This window comes from Oryza brachyantha, chromosome 4, assembly GCF_000231095.2.
Source record: "Oryza brachyantha chromosome 4, ObraRS2, whole genome shotgun sequence".
Taxonomy (NCBI): Eukaryota; Viridiplantae; Streptophyta; class Magnoliopsida; order Poales; family Poaceae; genus Oryza; species Oryza brachyantha.
This window is the reverse complement of record NC_023166.2, coordinates 16,117,744-16,133,997: the sequence shown is the minus strand read 5'-3', so window position 1 is coordinate 16,133,997 and position 16,254 is coordinate 16,117,744. Positions and strand designations below refer to the sequence as shown.

Here is a 16,254-nt window from a genome sequence, read left to right as displayed (position 1 = left end):
ATTTGTCTTATTCAAAAATTATGGAAATATTATTTATTTTGCTTGTGACTTACTTTATTATCAAAAGAACTTTAAGCACGACTTGTCATTTTTTATATTTGTACTAAATTTTTAAATAAGACGAATGGTTAAACGTTAAAAAAAATCAAATATGGAAACGGAGCCAGTAGCGGTTAACATAAGAGCATCCACAATGTGTGTTTAAAGTGGGTAGTAAGAAATAAAATATCACTGCTACCAGATTGTATACACTGTGAAAATAGTAAGCGGCTAATACCAGGTAATATGCTTGCTACCTAGTCATAAGAAATAAACAAATGATTTCTCTCATCTTTCTCTCTCAAGCTAGTGATGGTGGGGTCCAACTTACTATCTACTTTTATTCTTTCATCATATTATGGCTACAGCAACAACTAATACCTACTAACGCAGAACTCACTCTTATTTTTAAAGTAGATAGTAAACATTGGGGATAACTCTGACTGTCCTGTATAATGGATTTAATGGCAGATACATGCGGCTCCTCGCATCAAACATTGTCAGGATTTCAAATCAACCAGTCCATGGATGGCAATCAGTCAAATTCGACAGGGACAGCGCAGCAGGTCACTGCCTGCCCCCATTAATTTACTGACATAATCCCGAAATAGTGCAAGATTACCACAAGTACTCATAGTACAAATCACTTTTATATTATCATCCCGACTCACTTTGCGACGCTAGCCTTCCCCTACTCTAGAATTGACCCTTGATCATATGTCAAAATATAATTGACGAATTCCTCCACCTAAAAATACTTCAACTTTAACATGTCTCACGTATATCTACACAAAGCTTAGAAAATAGAATATTCTCGATATTTTTAAATTGTAATGCATTTGTCCTTTACTTTTTCTGATATCTACGCATTTATCTAATATTTTGTTAAACTTCAATGCAATAATGACTCAAAAATAATATTATATTCTTTTAAGTTTGATAATTCGTATTGTTTTGGAAAGTTAAACTTTTAAAACTTTATCTATTAATAATTTAGAAATATTCATTTTTGAAAACACTATCATAGCATATGTAGTTAAGGGCTCGTTTGGTAGGGCTCTAAACTCCAGATCCTAGCTCCAAACTTTAACTCCAGTGAGAGCTGCTCCTGTGGGTGCCAGAGAGCAGATCAAAACTGTTTGGCTAGCTTGTCTGCTCCAGAACTCCTAAAAGACATAATACGAAATAGATTGACAATAATAGCCTTGCGGATTATGTGTAGTCATGATTAAACCATAATTTAATTATGTTTCTTTTAATGTAATTAAATACTGATTATTTTTCTTTTGAACTTCAACAACATAACTATATGGTTATAAAATACTATATGATAGTTAACACATAATATAAATATTTACTAATAATATATAGTAGCATGAGTGATAAATTCAATTAATTACAATTAAATAATAAATGGTAGTGGGTCTTTTGGTGTGGAGTGGAGCTGTGGAGCAGCAAAAACCCAGCTCCACCCCTGTAGTTCATTTTTCAGAAGCAGCTCCACCAACTCCACTCCAAAAAAATTAGAATCTGTATCGTTTGGCACAACTCCGACTCCAGTTAAGTTGGAGTTGGGAGTTAGAGCTGTGCCAAACGGGCCGTCTTAAAAGTAGTTTATTAAAAGTAAATAATGCATTTATTTATTTATTTTATACATTATAAAAAGTCATAGTCAAAGATAGTTTTTGGAGACAATATTAGTGTTCAAAATAATAAGAACTACTTTCTCTAGTTTCAAATAATTGACATCAGTTATTGTTCATTTAGGAACTTTGACTATTCATCTTTTTTTAAAAAATATGATGTATATCGAAAAATATGTTATATGATGCATGCCGTATAAATATACAACAAAACAACTATCATTAATCATCAACTGATCATTTAAATATTATTAATGGTTAAAGTTAAAATAGTAATGGTCACAAGTAAACCGAGTATTAAATCGGAGGAATTAACCCTTAAAATGAATTAGGAGTACTATGGAGTATGGAGAATGGAGATGCAAACGCTTCCAGTGATCACCTCACCTACTACTGGTGCAAGTAGCCGCTGGTCCCCCCACGCCATCCTCCACGTGCCGCTGGCTCGCCACGCCTCTCGAAAACCCCACAGCTCTGGGCTCAGGCCAGGCCGGTGGTGCGAGAGCCGACGCGATGCGGCCCGGGTCGGATGGCGCCGCGCCCGCACCATTTTTCAAAAGCACATGCACGCCGCACCCAAGCGCGGGGCGACCGTTACGACTCTCTCTCTCGTCTCGTGCGTCGGCGCGGCCCACCACTAGCCGTTGCGTCGGCCCTCCTTTCAAACGCGGCGCCCGTCCGTCCCAGACAAACCCCCTCCTTTCTCGTACGCGTCACTCCCCCCTCCACTTGGATCATTGCCATTCTTCTCTCTTTCTCCTCCCCCAAAATCCAAAATTCCAAATCGAAACCAAAAACAAATCCATCCCCGATCGGTCAATTTCGCCCCCAATTTCTTCGAATCCCAACGCAGTCAGAGAGAGAGAGGTTTTAAAGGTTGGGGACGTTGCTGGCGCTGTACTCCCTCGTCGCTTTTATTATTAGCGCCGCCGCTGTGGTGGTCGCTTCGGATCCCACGCGGCCGTCGTCGTCGTTGCATGGGCGTCTGGGCTCTCCTCCTCCGCCTGTAGCCTGCCCTGCCCTCACGCCCCCGCTTCTCCGTGCGTGTGTGGGTGGGCGGCGCTGTGATGGAGAGGGTGAGCGAGAACCGGAGGCTGGCGGCGGTGGGGAAGCCCGTGCCGGGGATCGGAGGTGGGTGGCGGCGCGGGTTGTTCTTTGGTTTTGGATTGGACGGATGCCTGCGGCGCTGCCGCGATTTTGTCCCGATTGCTGATCTGGTGATTTTGTCCCTGGGTCGGTGCAGAGATGGGGAACCGGAGGCCGCTCAGGGACATCAACAACCTCGTCGGGGCACCGCCGTACCCCTCAGCGATCGCCAAGAAACCATTGCTAGAGTAAACCACCATCTCCCCGCCGAGAATACCGGAGATCTCGTGAAAAAAAAACGTGTTTTTTTTTCTTCGCAGCTCTTGGATCGAAATCCCAACCCTTTGTGTCCATTTTACTTTTGTCAGGAAGAGTGGGAAGGAGGTGCAGAAGCCGGCATTGGCGGCGAACCGCCGGCCCATCACGAGGTTAGGACGTGCACCATCGTTGTGCTCTCGCGTTTCTTGGAGCCTTGATCTGATGCCGGTTCACTCTGGTGATCCAGGAATTTCACAGCCTCCTTGACGCGAAAACAGCAGCTTGACCATCAGGTCGCCGTGACTGATACAGCGGTGGCCTGCGTTGATCCCGAGAAGAAGCCCATCCCCGATGGCACAGTTGATGACGACGTGGAATCGTGCCAATCGATCGACGACATTGCCGTGGTATTCATCCTGTGTGATGATCAGTTGACTACTGCGTAAAACCGATGGTCTCTCTTACTGTTACATTTGGCACTTGTAGGATGAGGAAGAGTCAGAGTGCAAGGATATTGATGATGAGGATGAATCCATGATGGATATTGACAGTGCCGACTCAGGGAATCCACTTGCAGCAACCGAGTACGTCGAAGAGATGTACAAGTTCTATAGAGAAAATGAGGTGATCTCTTTGTCCTCGTGTTTTGTTTTGATAATTCTGAATTGATTGCTGGATTGTTCAATACGCTTAAATGTTTGTGAACAAAAAATGACCTTGCAAAGAAAATAAATGAATTAGATTGACATCCTGGGAAGGTAATTTCACCCCTTAAGAGGTGTCTCAAAACAGTACACTTTAGGCAACAGTCTTAACTGCAATATGGCAAACACTTACGCAGGAAACAAGTTGTGTGCAGCCTGATTACATGTCCAGTCAAGAAGACATTAATGAAAAGATGAGAGCAATTCTGATTGATTGGCTCATTGAGGTAGAAAAGCATGCAGACCCTGGACCGCTGCCATCTTTTAGTGATTTTTAAATCTGTGAATTTGAGGCCTATTTATTTGGTCTATTGCCAGGTCCATTACAAGTTTGAGCTGATGGATGAGACACTCTTTCTTACTGTGAACATAATAGACAGATTCTTGGAAAAACAAGTTGTGCCAAGGAAGAAGTTGCAGCTAGTTGGAGTGACGGCTATGCTCCTTGCTTGCAAATACGAGGAAGTCTCAGTCCCTGTTGTTGAGGATCTAGTGCTAATTTCTGACCGGGCTTATACAAAAGGACAAATTCTGGAAATGGTATTTTGTTCACTACAGTATGCACTTACATTGACTTCATGATAAATGCTTCTAGCCCTTAGATATTCATTTTTTTAGATAAAGGAACAATCTAGTTTCTACACCCAAAATGGATGTACACAGCCAATCTTAGATATCCAAATAGACCAATGTTTCTATGATATCCAAATTAATCCCATTTTTTATGAAGCATATGCTCTCTGTTTACATATTTTTTATTGTTTATTCATATTTGTGTATGCTTGCAATACTTTAGAGTGTCATGGCCTACTGGCAGTCGTACTAAACAGGTAAATCTCTTCTCTGAGTAGGAAAAGTTGATCCTAAACACACTCCAGTTCAACATGTCTGTACCAACACCTTACGTTTTTATGAGAAGATTTCTGAAGGCAGCTCAATCTGACAAGCAGGTGATTTATCCTAACCTTATAAATCAGCGTTTTTCATCACTTGAATAACAAAGCTCCCAACAGCCAACATAATGCATGTTGTCAATCACAGCTAGAGCTCCTTTCCTTTTTCATTCTGGAGCTCTGCCTGGTGGAATACCAAATGCTCAAGTACCGACCTTCGCTTCTTGCTGCTGCTGCAGTTTACACAGCACAATGTGCTCTCATTCGTTGCCAGCAGTGGACAAAGACCTGCGAGCTACATAGCAGATACACCGGAGACCAGCTTTTGTAAGTAGCTCGCCTTTGCATTTCCTATCTGTGTTTTACAAGCACTGGTCTCTTCAGACAGATGTATGGTTGAGTACTTGAGTTGATCATAAATCTTGTTTCCATTATCAGTGAATGCTCCAGGATGATGGTAGATTTCCACCATAAAGCCGGGGCTGGCAAGCTCACCGGCGTGCACAGGAAATACAGTACGTTCAAGTTTGGGTGTGCAGCCAAAACGGAGCCCGCTCTCTTCTTGCTCGAGTCAGGAGGAGGAGGAGGTTACAAACGTTCAGGAGCAACCTAGTTGAATGAATCTATTCCACTGGATAGATTTTTAACATGGCGTGAGAACTACAGCATATGCATGCTTGATGTTGCACAAAAGTGCAGCACATTTACCTTACTACAGCTCTTTTGTGGTAATGTAGACTTGGTATGTTTATGTTGTGAATGATGGATAATCTGGGTAGTCAGTCCTTCAGTTATAATGGGGGGCTAATAAATGATTCCAATATAAGCTGAATCTTGTAAAAAGATGAGATGTGTTCTTGCCTAGCATGAATGAAGAAAATAACTTGCATGTTCAGAATTTCAGATTCCTCTCCTGCTGTTTGAGTTTGCTGAATCTTGTATGTTCAAATTAACTTCCAATGCAAGCTGATTGAAGCATAGGATGCTAACCTGGACAGAAGCGGCAGGTGCTAACAGGGAAGGCAGGTGGGTATAGCGGAGGGCGATGAAGCGGAGAGGGATGGGGAGAAGGCTGAAGTGGAGACGAAGGAAGATCTATGTCTCATAAGAAGGTGCTGGAAACGGCACTATCCCATGAAGTAACTACCTATGTGAAGTAACTACCTATGTGAGTTTTTGGTATACTAGAAACTATCCAAAGTATAAAAAACAATCGTCTGTTCTAAAGGCAAAAATGATTTATGGTTGGTGTAAAGTAAAACTTTAATAATAAAAGCCGGCGTAGATTGCACTTCACTAAGAAAGGAATAAATCAATCAATACATTTAGAGTAAATTTCACAAAACTGCATCTATTTTGACTAAACTATCACAAAACTATAGATTTATCCACTAATTTATCACAAAACAACACATTTACAATCTTGTATCACAAAACTATTTACGATCTTCATCACAAAACTATAGAGACAGGGTTATCAAGGAACTACTAATTTTAGAGTTTACATACATAACACTATTTTTGATAAGTTACAAAAGTTATATGATAAAATCAATGTTTAATTTGCAGTTTTGTGATATAACTCAAATGTGTAGTTTTAAAAAATTTAGCGTTAAATCTGTAATTTTATAATATACATCCTTAAATCTATAATTTTGCTATACTTTTATCAAAGTATATGTAGTTTTATAAAATTTACTTGTACATTTTATAGCGTTGTAACCTCATTACAACCAGAAATACAATAGGTGCAAGCAACGTTTAGTTATCTATCTATTATATAATAAAAACAGTTTTGGAAGGAGTCATTATGTTTGCTCTATTATATTATAAGGACAGTTTTAGAAGTAGCCACAACGTTTGTTCTGGAGGCTTGAAATTATCATATTAATCTGAGAAAAAAATCTTAACTGATAGATTATGTTGTGTCTAAATTATAACGGTATAGATTGATTAATTGTATATAGTTGTATCCATAAAAGTAAAATCTATGAGTTGTATATAAAATCCAAACCTGGTAGAAATAAAAGTTGAGAGTTGTATATAAACTCCAAATATACTTCTGTATGCAGTGGTATCTGTAAAAATAAAATTAAGGGTTGTATATTAAATCAAACTCTACGTATATTTTCAAGCTCCGCACAAAACTAAGCAGGGCAATATCCTGGTTTTTTTTTTTTTGAAAAGCTAGCATGAAGCGCACATACTGCCAAATTTCCATACCCTATATGCAAGTCAATGTGAGCACACAGCAATGATCCGTTTCAGCGCACTTCTAAAAGGCTAGATCCAATGTTGGTACTCTTTCAAAGGCCAGGGGTGATACAAACTTTATCGGGTCATTTAGCATTTTGCTACTCTTACGAATGTTTATAACAAATTTGTCACTGGACTCACATGTCATAGACTCATGAGGGTTTAGCGAATGGTAAATTTGTTTTTATCACTTGTAAGAATGCAAAAAGTTAAATTTTTCAACTTCAGAAAGCCGGAGATAGGATGAATACCCACGCTCAGAAGAAGGGAAAACATCCTTAAAAAATATCTGATTTTGCGAGTTGCATATCCCTAAACCACTCCAATCTTCCCTCCTAGAAGCAAAATTATCATGGTTACAGAAATAAGGTGTCGTGAAGTAGACACAGCTGGGCCTTAGCTCTGGAAAGTCCCAGGTGGGCAAACACACACAACCAGTGTGCAGCCGCAGCACAGAACCATGAGTTGCAGACATCCGCTACAGCAAGGGCTTCAGCGAGCTCAAGGCGTTGCAGATCAACTGGGAGGTCTAGATGCCACTTGCACTAGGATCTGTCCATTGCAAACATCTATTGTAAGTTATATTGTTATTTTCTCTGGAACGTATTAGAGAGCAATTTATATACATGCATCAAATGAATAAATCAATGTACAATTACGAAGAACCCTTTTCGATGATGTTTTTTTTTGTGCTGTAAAGCAAATGTTTCCTTTTCTCTTTGAAACAGAAGACCAGCATAGACGCCACCATAACATTGGAAATAATTCCAGTTCTTGAAAGAAAAGGGTACGGAAAACCCAATATATAAAGCTAAATTTAGACTGACGTCTGGAGATTGAAGTGGACAACATTACCAATCAAGGTTCACAAAATCTCCTTGATAGGGAAAGGAACACATCGAATTGTATTACTACTTGAAGGCCAAATCTTTCATATTCGGAGCGACAACTGACGGTGGATGCAACTGAGCGAAAAATCTCAGTACAAAATTCGTGTTTCTGTAACCCTGTTATATTTCTTTAAAAATGACATCTTTGTAGTGAAAGCGAAACAAATAAATCTATAGTTGTTCAAGATCTTCTCTTACAAACAATATATTTCTCGAACTTCCAAAGAAAAAGAAGTACTGCATGGAGTTTGAGAAGGCAAGCGTTACCTGTAGCGGAAGATTTGGAGAACCCCTACCTGGATTCAGAGGGAGGAGAAGCTGGAGAGGGCGCCATACTGATCTGTGTTGTTCATGATTCCAATTTAAAGGGAAAGGGGAAAAGAAGACTAATTAGCAAAATCTAATCCGAAAGAGCGGAGTTGGCGGACGAGAAATCACTGGATGGGAGCGATCTCAGCAATACATACTGGCTGGCCTTGAGGGCTAAGAAATCCGGGTCGTGGCTGCACTCGCAGCCCGCCACTGTAAGACGAACTGCGAATCAATGTTATTTTTAGAACTTTTAATTTTACTTAAATCCTTCAGAGTTTATTTCTAAATTTAAATCCGCCTCACCCGACGTGGCCAATTAACACGATCACATAGAGGGTGACTATTTGACAACGTATTTATAACTAAAAATATTTTGCGAATAAAACTTTTATATATGTAAAATGATGGATGCAATATTTTACGAATAAAACTTTTATATATGTAAAATGAGGGATGCAGTGACATTTTTTAGCTCAGGTGATTAGTTGCATGTGCTAGTGAGGTATAATTTTCTACATGTGTTCTAGCACCGTGCACAAAACCCGAAACCCAAAGACTGGACCGGAAAAAACTAACCCTGAACCCGAAAAATCAGAACCCGATGTCCGAACTGTATTTGCGGGTTTCAATTCTAAAACCCAAATTTATTTCTGGTCAATCGGGTTTGTGTCTTCGGTACCCGAAATACCCGACTAATCCGAAATATGAGCAACAATCGTTTGCTTTCTTCAATTTGAGTCCACTTCAAAAGGTGAAACCATCGGCTCACACTCACAAACCCACTAGGAAGTCAAGAAGTCACGTACAACCCCACAACTTCTTGCTTTAATAGTTTAATATGTGACTTGAGACAATTTATACGGCTTTAGAACTGAAATATTGCTGAAACAATATTATTTTTTAGGAGAATGCCACCGAATAACTGCTATTTTTATGTCAAAAGACATACAGAATATCTGTTTTCAGTATGTTAAACACTATTCGGGTTATAAGGAGTATCTCGAAACCTGAACCCGATTTTGTGGTTACCCGAAATATCGGGTCTTAGAATTATTTTTCACTAATTTTGTGTATTGACCTTGGAAACCTGAAATTTAAAAAACCCGACCCAAAATTTTCGGGTAACCCGAACATCCAGTGCTAATGTGTTGTGACATAAATACAGTGGAAACGATATTGGCGTAGTTGACCAATCTACGTGGGAGGTGGCTGAACCAATATATATGTATTATTATTGATATAAAAGCCAAGAATGAAAGATAAACTTTGGTGAAAACTACCAAATTAATTCTGAATTTAAAGTTAAAAATTTAAATTTTAGCTTATAAGTATAATCAGACTTGAAAAGATGGGGGATAGTAATCGGTTGATGTGATAATATTCTTTTACCCGTATATAAAAATAACGTCAGTTTGGCTAAGGTGTATAAATGATTTAGTTTAGAAAAAAGTTTTATTAAACTCTACTTAAGAAAAACAAAAAGATTGTAAAAACAAAAAAAAAAAAGATACTCCGTATTCACGATCTGCTGTGTGGGCAACTGCTGATCTGGGCCGGCCCATCTGGCGCTCTTCTCTCTCCCTTTGAAAAGAAGCGGGCCCACATAGTGCAGGCCGGCCGGCAGGCGGCAGCCACGCACGACTAGTCGTCTCCCCCTCCTCCGCCTCTACGTCTCGCGGGAAATCACGCGGAGGCGGAGCGCTCGCCGCCGCCCCCAAATCGCCTCGACCCGGCCGCGGGGTCGGCGGGCAGACGCCGTCGATCGGTCCCCTCGCAGCTCTTGCGGTTCTTGAGGTCAGGCTCCCTCCACGCGGTCCTCTCTTCTGCCCAAATCGATGTCTAGTGTGGCTAGGGCTCGTTACATCGGGGGAGCTTCGTTTCCACCGGCCTCGTCGTCGTGTGTGAAGGCGCCCCGGGGTGCTTCCAGGAGGAGAGAACAAGCGATCTGGGTCGAATTTCGCGTCCCTTTGGTCCATTGTTCAGTATTCAGCAGCCACGGATTCGCCCTAGCTTTTCCCCGTAATTTCAGTTTGGTGTTCGGTGGTTGGGTTGGTTGCGTGTCATCTCACTTCTAGCTCCTTGAACTCTGGGTTCTAGGCTCTTCCAGGTATCACCGCATGAAAAATTTCTGCTTTATGGCTAACCTATTGATTGGTTTGCGTTGTTGGGTGCTTTTCATATATCCAGAACACGAACTCTTTATTAGCTATCTGCAGATAATAGTTCATCTGTGAGGATCATGTGAATTTGGCAGCGTCTGATCGGCCTTTTTTTGGTAGATGTTGAGTTCAACAGCTTCTACGCATATGGAGATGCGCACTACTATGGAGAATTCCGTCTTGATGCTGATTGCTGAGGTCTTATGAGACCATAGGACTTCGAAGATATTTTATACACAGTCATGAGGGTCAATCTGAAGTTGCTCATGCCCCTGTTGACGCAATACACCACACCAACTTGGGCCACGCTGGTTGCAGGATTCTTCGTGCTGCTCTCTCTTTCCCTCTCTACATACCTTATAGTTGACCACCTCTCAGCATACAATAATCCAGAGGTGTGCACAATTTTTTTTCTGCACTGTGTCATCAACTTTCAAAATAGTTCTGTTGACAAGCATGTTCTCATTGTTTTAGTTCTTTCCTACCTTCTGCAGGAACAGAAGTTTGTTCTTGGTGTTATTTTGATGGTCCCGTGCTATGCAATTGAGTCGGTGAGACATCTAAAGCAATATCCATAGGTGCTAACTTATTCCAATGATATGTTTGATGACGTTGTTCTTCTTTTGGAATAGTATGTTTCATTGATAAATCCAAATACCACCGTTTATTGTGGCATATTGCGTGATGGTTATGAAGCATTCGCAATGTACTGCTTTGGAAGGTATATTACTGCATGTTTAGGTAAGTTGTACAAAGTGACCCCTAATTTGTTGCATTCAGCTGCTCTCTTTGACTGTGGATTTGCATTTAGTATAGTGTTCTGCCAATGTTTAGGATGTTGCTTTATATACTTTGGATGCATGAGACATGTTTTGAACATTGCAGTCTTGTGAATTGATTCTTGTGACAACTTTTTTATCTCTGTCACTATAATTATACAAATATTAGTACTAGAAAGCGTACTTTTGCTAATACCTACATTTGTATCTTTCAGTGGTATTAACCATCTATTGTAATTTTTTGTTTTACCTATATGTGTTAAATGTAGGTGGGGAAGATAAAACAATAGCCTTTTTAAAGAGGGAAGGAGGCTCTGGTGCCGGGCAACCCCTCTTGGATCATACCTCTGAGAAGGGAATCATACATCACCATTTCCCTGTGAATTTTATATTGAAACCCTGGAGATTAGGGATGCGGTTTTACCTGATTATCAAATTTGGAATCTTCCAATATGTATTAACATTCTTCCATTTGTCCGTTTATTGCAATTTGTTAAATCTGGAAGGCCGAGTTTAATTTATATAAGTATTTTTCATATGCAGGTGATTATAAAGACAGTCACGGCTAGCTTGTCTCTTTTTTTAGAAGCTTTTGGTGTATATTGTGATGGAGAGTTCAATTTGCGATGTGGGTAAGATAGTTATGCTACCTTTTATGCACGTTTAGCCATATGCCCATATATGTGGAAAATGGAAGCGTTCGACTGTTTGTTCTCTGAGTATATATGCAGAAGAGTTGACTGTGCATCCAGTAGTGAGATTTCCATGCCATCTTCATGATTGTGAATTAAGAAAATAGGAACATGCTGTGTTTTCACTTCCTCAGAAAAGAAGCCACATTTCCATTTTTTTCCTCAGATATAATACCAAGCTGAGATTGCTACAAAATTGATTGCTCTTAATTTGCTTGCACATTGTCTTGTCTTTTAACTCCACATCTTGTTGTGACACAGATACCCTTACTTTGCTGCTGTCCTGAATTTTAGTCAATATTGGGCCCTGTACTGTTTAGTAGAATGGTATACAGCTACCAAGGATGAATTGGCACATATAAAGCCTCTGGCTAAGTTTCTTTCGTTCAAATCAATAGTATTCTTGACCTGGTGGCAAGGTGTGGTAATTGCAATAATGTATTCATTGGGCCTACTTAGAAGTCCTTTAGCTCAGAGCTTGGAGTTGAAGTCGAGCATTCAAGACTTCATTATTTGCATAGAGGTACTTATCTTTCCAAGAACCCTATGAGTTCTCAATGTTTTAGCCTGAAGAAGTTATATTTCCTTCATGTTTTTGTGATATTTGGTATCTGATGGCAACATTCTTTCCCCAACACAGATGGGCATCGCTTCCATTGTTCACCTCTATGTTTTTCCTGCGAAGCCCTACGAGCTACGAGCCAACCAGACACCAGGAAACATTTCAGTACTTGGGGATTATGTATCCTCTGACCCTGTAGATCCTTTTGAAGTAAAGGAAAGTAGCAGACCCACCAAATTGAAGCTTCCACAGTTGGAACCAGATGAGAGAAGCTCAACAAACATAAAACAAAGTGTTCGAGACTTCGTTGTTGGCAGTGGAGAATATGTGAGTTATACAAACAAATCTTACCTCATATTAATACATATTCCCTCCGCCCCATAATAAGTTCACTCTTCTAGTTCAAATTTGAATTAGAAAAGTGTACTTATTTTGGGACGGAGGTATTGTATTTGATTTTTCGCATGGTTAAATGAACTTCATTTCTGGGCCATCGTCCTCTTTTGCTATTCTAGGTGATCAAGGATTTTAAATTCACTGTTAACCAAGCTGTAAGGCCAGTCGAGAAGCGCTTTGACAAATTGATGAAAAAGAACGACAAGAAAAGCCAGGATGACAACTGGGTGAATGCAGCGTCACCAGATAGACCGGTTCGTGGAATTGATGATCCTCTATTAGGCGGTAGCGCAAGTGATAGTGGGGTCACGAAGGGCAAAAAACATCGCAGAGCTGTAAGCACGGTTGCTGTGGTGGATAGTTGGGGAGGTGGTGATTTGGCATCTGATGGCTACGAGATAAGGGGTCGACGCTGGGCCGTAAAGAATTAATGTTTTATCCATCCTGGATTGGTGCAGTTGAATCCATACGTGAAAAGGTGGCTTGAAGGATTTGTTGGTAACCTTCTGCATTGGTAGCCAATTTTGTTGCTTATAACAGTCCTGTTGTGATGTGTAGATAGCTGAACTCCTGGTAAGATAGCCTGTGCATAGATTGTTGTTTTTTCTCATACTGTATTGATCTACAGTATACGGGATTGATTTTTTTTAAAAGAGACCAAACATTCTGATGAATAGTAGAATGACAGTAAATGAAATGTTGATAGTGACTTATGCTTTGCTTTTCTGACAGGTACTGTGCTACATTATGTGCTTGTGCATGGCCAGATGACATCATTTTCCTGAAATTCTTGCTCCACCTAGACTTAATAAAAGGCTGGTCAAATGGTCCACCGGTAGGCCTGATTTGTAAATGGGCTGTACTAGCCCAAGTAACTACTACTAGTTTTCTATGCCGCGGTGCACCGACAGTGGAGTTACAAACTCGCTCAGAAAAAAAAAAGAATGCAGTTACAAACGAAACACATGCAGGCCGCGTTCGGCGGATTGAGTTTTGTGGTAAGCTATACGGAAAATGTGAAAAATATAGTGATAATTAGTATAAAATTAATTAATTATGAATTATAAAAAATTAAAATATATTAATTTGATATTTTAAAGCAACTTTTTTATAAAAAAAATTCTTAAAAAATACACCGTTTAGCACTTTGGAAAACGTGCGTACGAAAAAAGAGAAGAATTTGGGTAAGAGCAGGTACAGTAGCAGACTATAAGTCAACTATAAATATATTTAAGGAGATACGAGAGGAGATAAAAGAGTAGTAAGCTATAGATTTATAGCCAGCTGTAGCACGGACTCTAAGACATAATATGTATATGACAAGTGGAACATGATATAATATGTTTTGTAGATAGCTATTATATAAATTGGTTATTAGATTGACTATATATGAATTGGAGATGTAGTTGGCTATACTATTAAACTTGCTCTAAGCAAGCCTACCGCCAAACACGGCTGCAGTCCATCAGTGCATCGGGTATAGTTAATCATTTATACTCCAGTCACGTTTGACATTGCCCTCAAATTGGGAAAAACAAACTCAAATTCAAGATTCAACTCCTACCCAAAGTCCAAAGTCCAAAGTACACTAGTGTATCCTTCTCGGTTCTTGGCAACCTAGCCTACCAATAGTGGCACTGATCCGCAGCTCCAATTCCCAGTAGTACTGTATACTGGACTGTAGTACTTGACTCCACACGAGGAAGGAGTGGATCCATCCCGGGGCAGAGAAAAGAAGCAGAGAAAAGAAGGAGTTGTTTAGTTGGTAAAAATTTTTGTTAAAGGGTTCTTATCGGAAGGGGTTTTCGAACATGAATGAAAAAATAAATTTTAGATTTCGTCTGGAAACCGCGAGACTAATCTGTCATTAGCACATGCTGATTACTGTAGCACTTATAGCTAATCATGTCCTAATTAGGCTCAAAAGATTCGTCCCACGATTTCCCTCATAACTATATAATTAATTTTAATGTTCATGTATATTTAATATTTTATTTAGATGTCCAAAGATTTAATGTGATGTTTTTGGAAAAAAAAATTGAGATCTAAACAAGGCCGAAAACTCCAAACACAAGCAAAGGCGCCAGCTGAGCCATGGCAGAATCTGCTTCCTCCCAAATCCAACCGGCAAAGCTAACAACTGCCACATTTTACGGTTCCCCTGACAGGCGGGCCCACTCCCGGCTCGGCCCAATTTATAATATACCCCATTCATGCCCACCAATGGTGGGGTGGGCTCGTGCGGGCTCTGTGCATCCGGGCCCACCTGTCTGGCACCCACAGTACTCCCCGCGATCCACTGCCGAGCTGGATTCTGTCCTTAAGCTCACTGGTTCAGGCAGTGCATACTGTAGTTGTGCCCTTCTTTACTGCCGTCCAGAACGACCGTCGTACTGCTGGCTGTGCAGGCCGATCTACAGATGATGAAATGCCGGGTGGTTAATACGGAGTAGTACTCTACAGTACAGGAGTATGCTGGAGATTTGAGGAGCTCAAGAAGGTCATGTGAGGCTATATGCAGGTGCTGTTTGTTTTCATAAGTTTTAGGACTAAAAAATTAGTTCTAGAATTAAAACATAAGTCCCTTTTAGTCCTACCCTGTTTGTTTGGAGAGACTAAAAGGAACTAAAACCTCATTAAATGACCTACTTAATACTACACATCACACACACATAGCTATAGGCTAGAGTAGTAGAGTAGGTATATTATAGATCTTTAGTCCCTTTTAGCATCTCTCTTAGGCACTTATGTAACTAGATAGTAAAAGGGACTAAAAGGGACTAAAGTGGAGAGGCTTATAAATAAGTCCCTCCAAATAAACAGCCCCTTAGTTTCAAAAAGTTATCTCAAAAATATCATATTAAATTTTTTGACACATAAATAGAGCATTAAACATAGATGGAATAAAAAATTAATTGCATAGTTATAGGAGAACTCATGAGACAAATATTTTGAGCCTAATTAGGTCATAATTAGTCATAAGTGCTACAGTAACCAACACGTGCTAATGAAGGATTAATTGGGCTTAAAAGATTCGTCCCGCAGTTTCTTGTCGAAATCTGTAATTTATTTTTTTACTTATGACTGAAAACCCTTTCGATATCTGATCAAACATTTGACGTGACATTTGTTCCCAAAATTTTTAGAATCTAAACGCACCCGGCTGTAATGCTTCCATATACGGTAGTAGCCTAGTACTACTGTTGTACAGACGACATGCCAAGTACACCAGTCTGTTACTCCTAGTATGTTACATGGAGATCTGAGCAGCTCAGAAACACTATTATGCAATACTTGGTGTTTGAGCTGAAATCAAAGGATGCGAGAATTATCTATAGTTTGTAATGGCTATTTAAGGTATAAACTAAATTAACTAAATACAAATGCAAAGTGAAAATCTTGTTTCAGAAAAGATCACGTGAGAAACTTGTGTATATAAGTTTTTCTTTTTCACGGAAGATATCGGTTAAGAACCTAGCACATTAGTAGTACTGACGTGGAGTAACGTGAATTCTTTGTTAATCATACTTTCGCCCATTTTACTTCAACTGATTATGTAACAAGAAGTGTCTTCCTTTCCTGGTC

General features: G+C 39.9%; 2 protein-coding genes and 1 long non-coding RNA gene across 7 annotated transcripts; 2 read left to right on the top strand and 1 right to left on the bottom strand.

Annotated features, from left to right (window-relative positions):
* Positions 1–2,397: 2,397 nt before the first annotated feature.
* LOC102710401 (cyclin-B2-1) lies at positions 2,398–5,526 on the top strand. Of its 2 annotated transcripts, none has more exons than XM_015836285.2 (10): positions 2,398–2,813; positions 2,926–3,016; positions 3,137–3,196; positions 3,274–3,433; positions 3,513–3,650; positions 3,868–3,957; positions 4,049–4,270; positions 4,582–4,680; positions 4,863–4,950; positions 5,062–5,171. In XM_015836285.2, the coding sequence occupies exons 1-10, from the start codon at positions 2,750–2,752 to the stop codon at positions 5,076–5,078; spliced, it is 1,029 nt and encodes a 342-aa protein (XP_015691771.1). In that variant the 5' UTR covers positions 2,398–2,749; the 3' UTR covers positions 5,079–5,171. The 2 variants fall into 2 exon arrangements, with proteins under 2 accessions (XP_015691771.1, XP_006653676.1); XM_006653613.3 differs by having other exon boundaries at positions 2,735–2,813; positions 4,772–4,950; positions 5,062–5,526.
* Positions 5,527–7,346: 1,820 nt separating this feature from the next.
* On the bottom strand, positions 7,347–8,291 carry LOC107304096. Its single transcript, XR_001550092.1, has 3 exons — positions 8,237–8,291; positions 8,037–8,109; positions 7,347–7,431 (listed from the first exon to the last, which is right to left on the bottom strand). It is a non-coding gene; the product is annotated as an uncharacterized LOC107304096 (long non-coding RNA).
* Positions 8,292–9,746: 1,455 nt separating this feature from the next.
* Positions 9,747–13,677, top strand: LOC102722669 (protein LAZ1-like). Of its 4 annotated transcripts, none has more exons than XR_001550192.2 (10): positions 9,747–9,875; positions 10,361–10,635; positions 10,735–10,791; positions 10,873–10,981; positions 11,289–11,473; positions 11,563–11,651; positions 11,973–12,234; positions 12,352–12,600; positions 12,789–13,167; positions 13,402–13,677. XR_001550192.2 is itself a non-coding variant. In XM_006652581.3 (9 exons), the coding sequence occupies exons 2-9, from the start codon at positions 10,483–10,485 to the stop codon at positions 13,098–13,100; spliced, it is 1,416 nt and encodes a 471-aa protein (XP_006652644.1). In that variant the 5' UTR covers positions 9,747–9,875; positions 10,361–10,482; the 3' UTR covers positions 13,101–13,394. The 4 variants fall into 4 exon arrangements, 2 of the variants coding, with proteins under 2 accessions (XP_006652644.1, XP_040379449.1); XR_423438.3 differs by having other exon boundaries at positions 12,789–13,242; XM_006652581.3 differs by lacking the exon at positions 13,402–13,677 and having other exon boundaries at positions 12,789–13,394.
* The last annotated feature ends 2,577 nt before the right edge of the window (positions 13,678–16,254 follow it).

Bases quoted from the DNA above. Each gene is read 5' to 3' on its own strand.
- LOC102710401 (XM_006653613.3), top strand. From the start codon at position 2,750: ATGGAGAGGGTGAGCGAGAACCGGAGGCTGGCGGCGGTGGGGAAGCCC. The intron at 3,958-4,048 runs GTAGAAAAGCAT...GTCTATTGCCAG, and splicing joins TGATTGATTGGCTCATTGAG to GTCCATTACAAGTTTGAGCT. The intron at 4,951-5,061 runs GTAAGTAGCTCG...TTCCATTATCAG, and splicing joins TACACCGGAGACCAGCTTTT to TGAATGCTCCAGGATGATGG.
- LOC102722669 (XM_006652581.3), top strand. From the start codon at position 10,483: ATGAGGGTCAATCTGAAGTTGCTCATGCCCCTGTTGACGCAATACACC. The intron at 10,792-10,872 runs GTGAGACATCTA...CTTTTGGAATAG, and splicing joins CGTGCTATGCAATTGAGTCG to TATGTTTCATTGATAAATCC. The intron at 11,652-11,972 runs GTAAGATAGTTA...GTTGTGACACAG, and splicing joins GAGTTCAATTTGCGATGTGG to ATACCCTTACTTTGCTGCTG.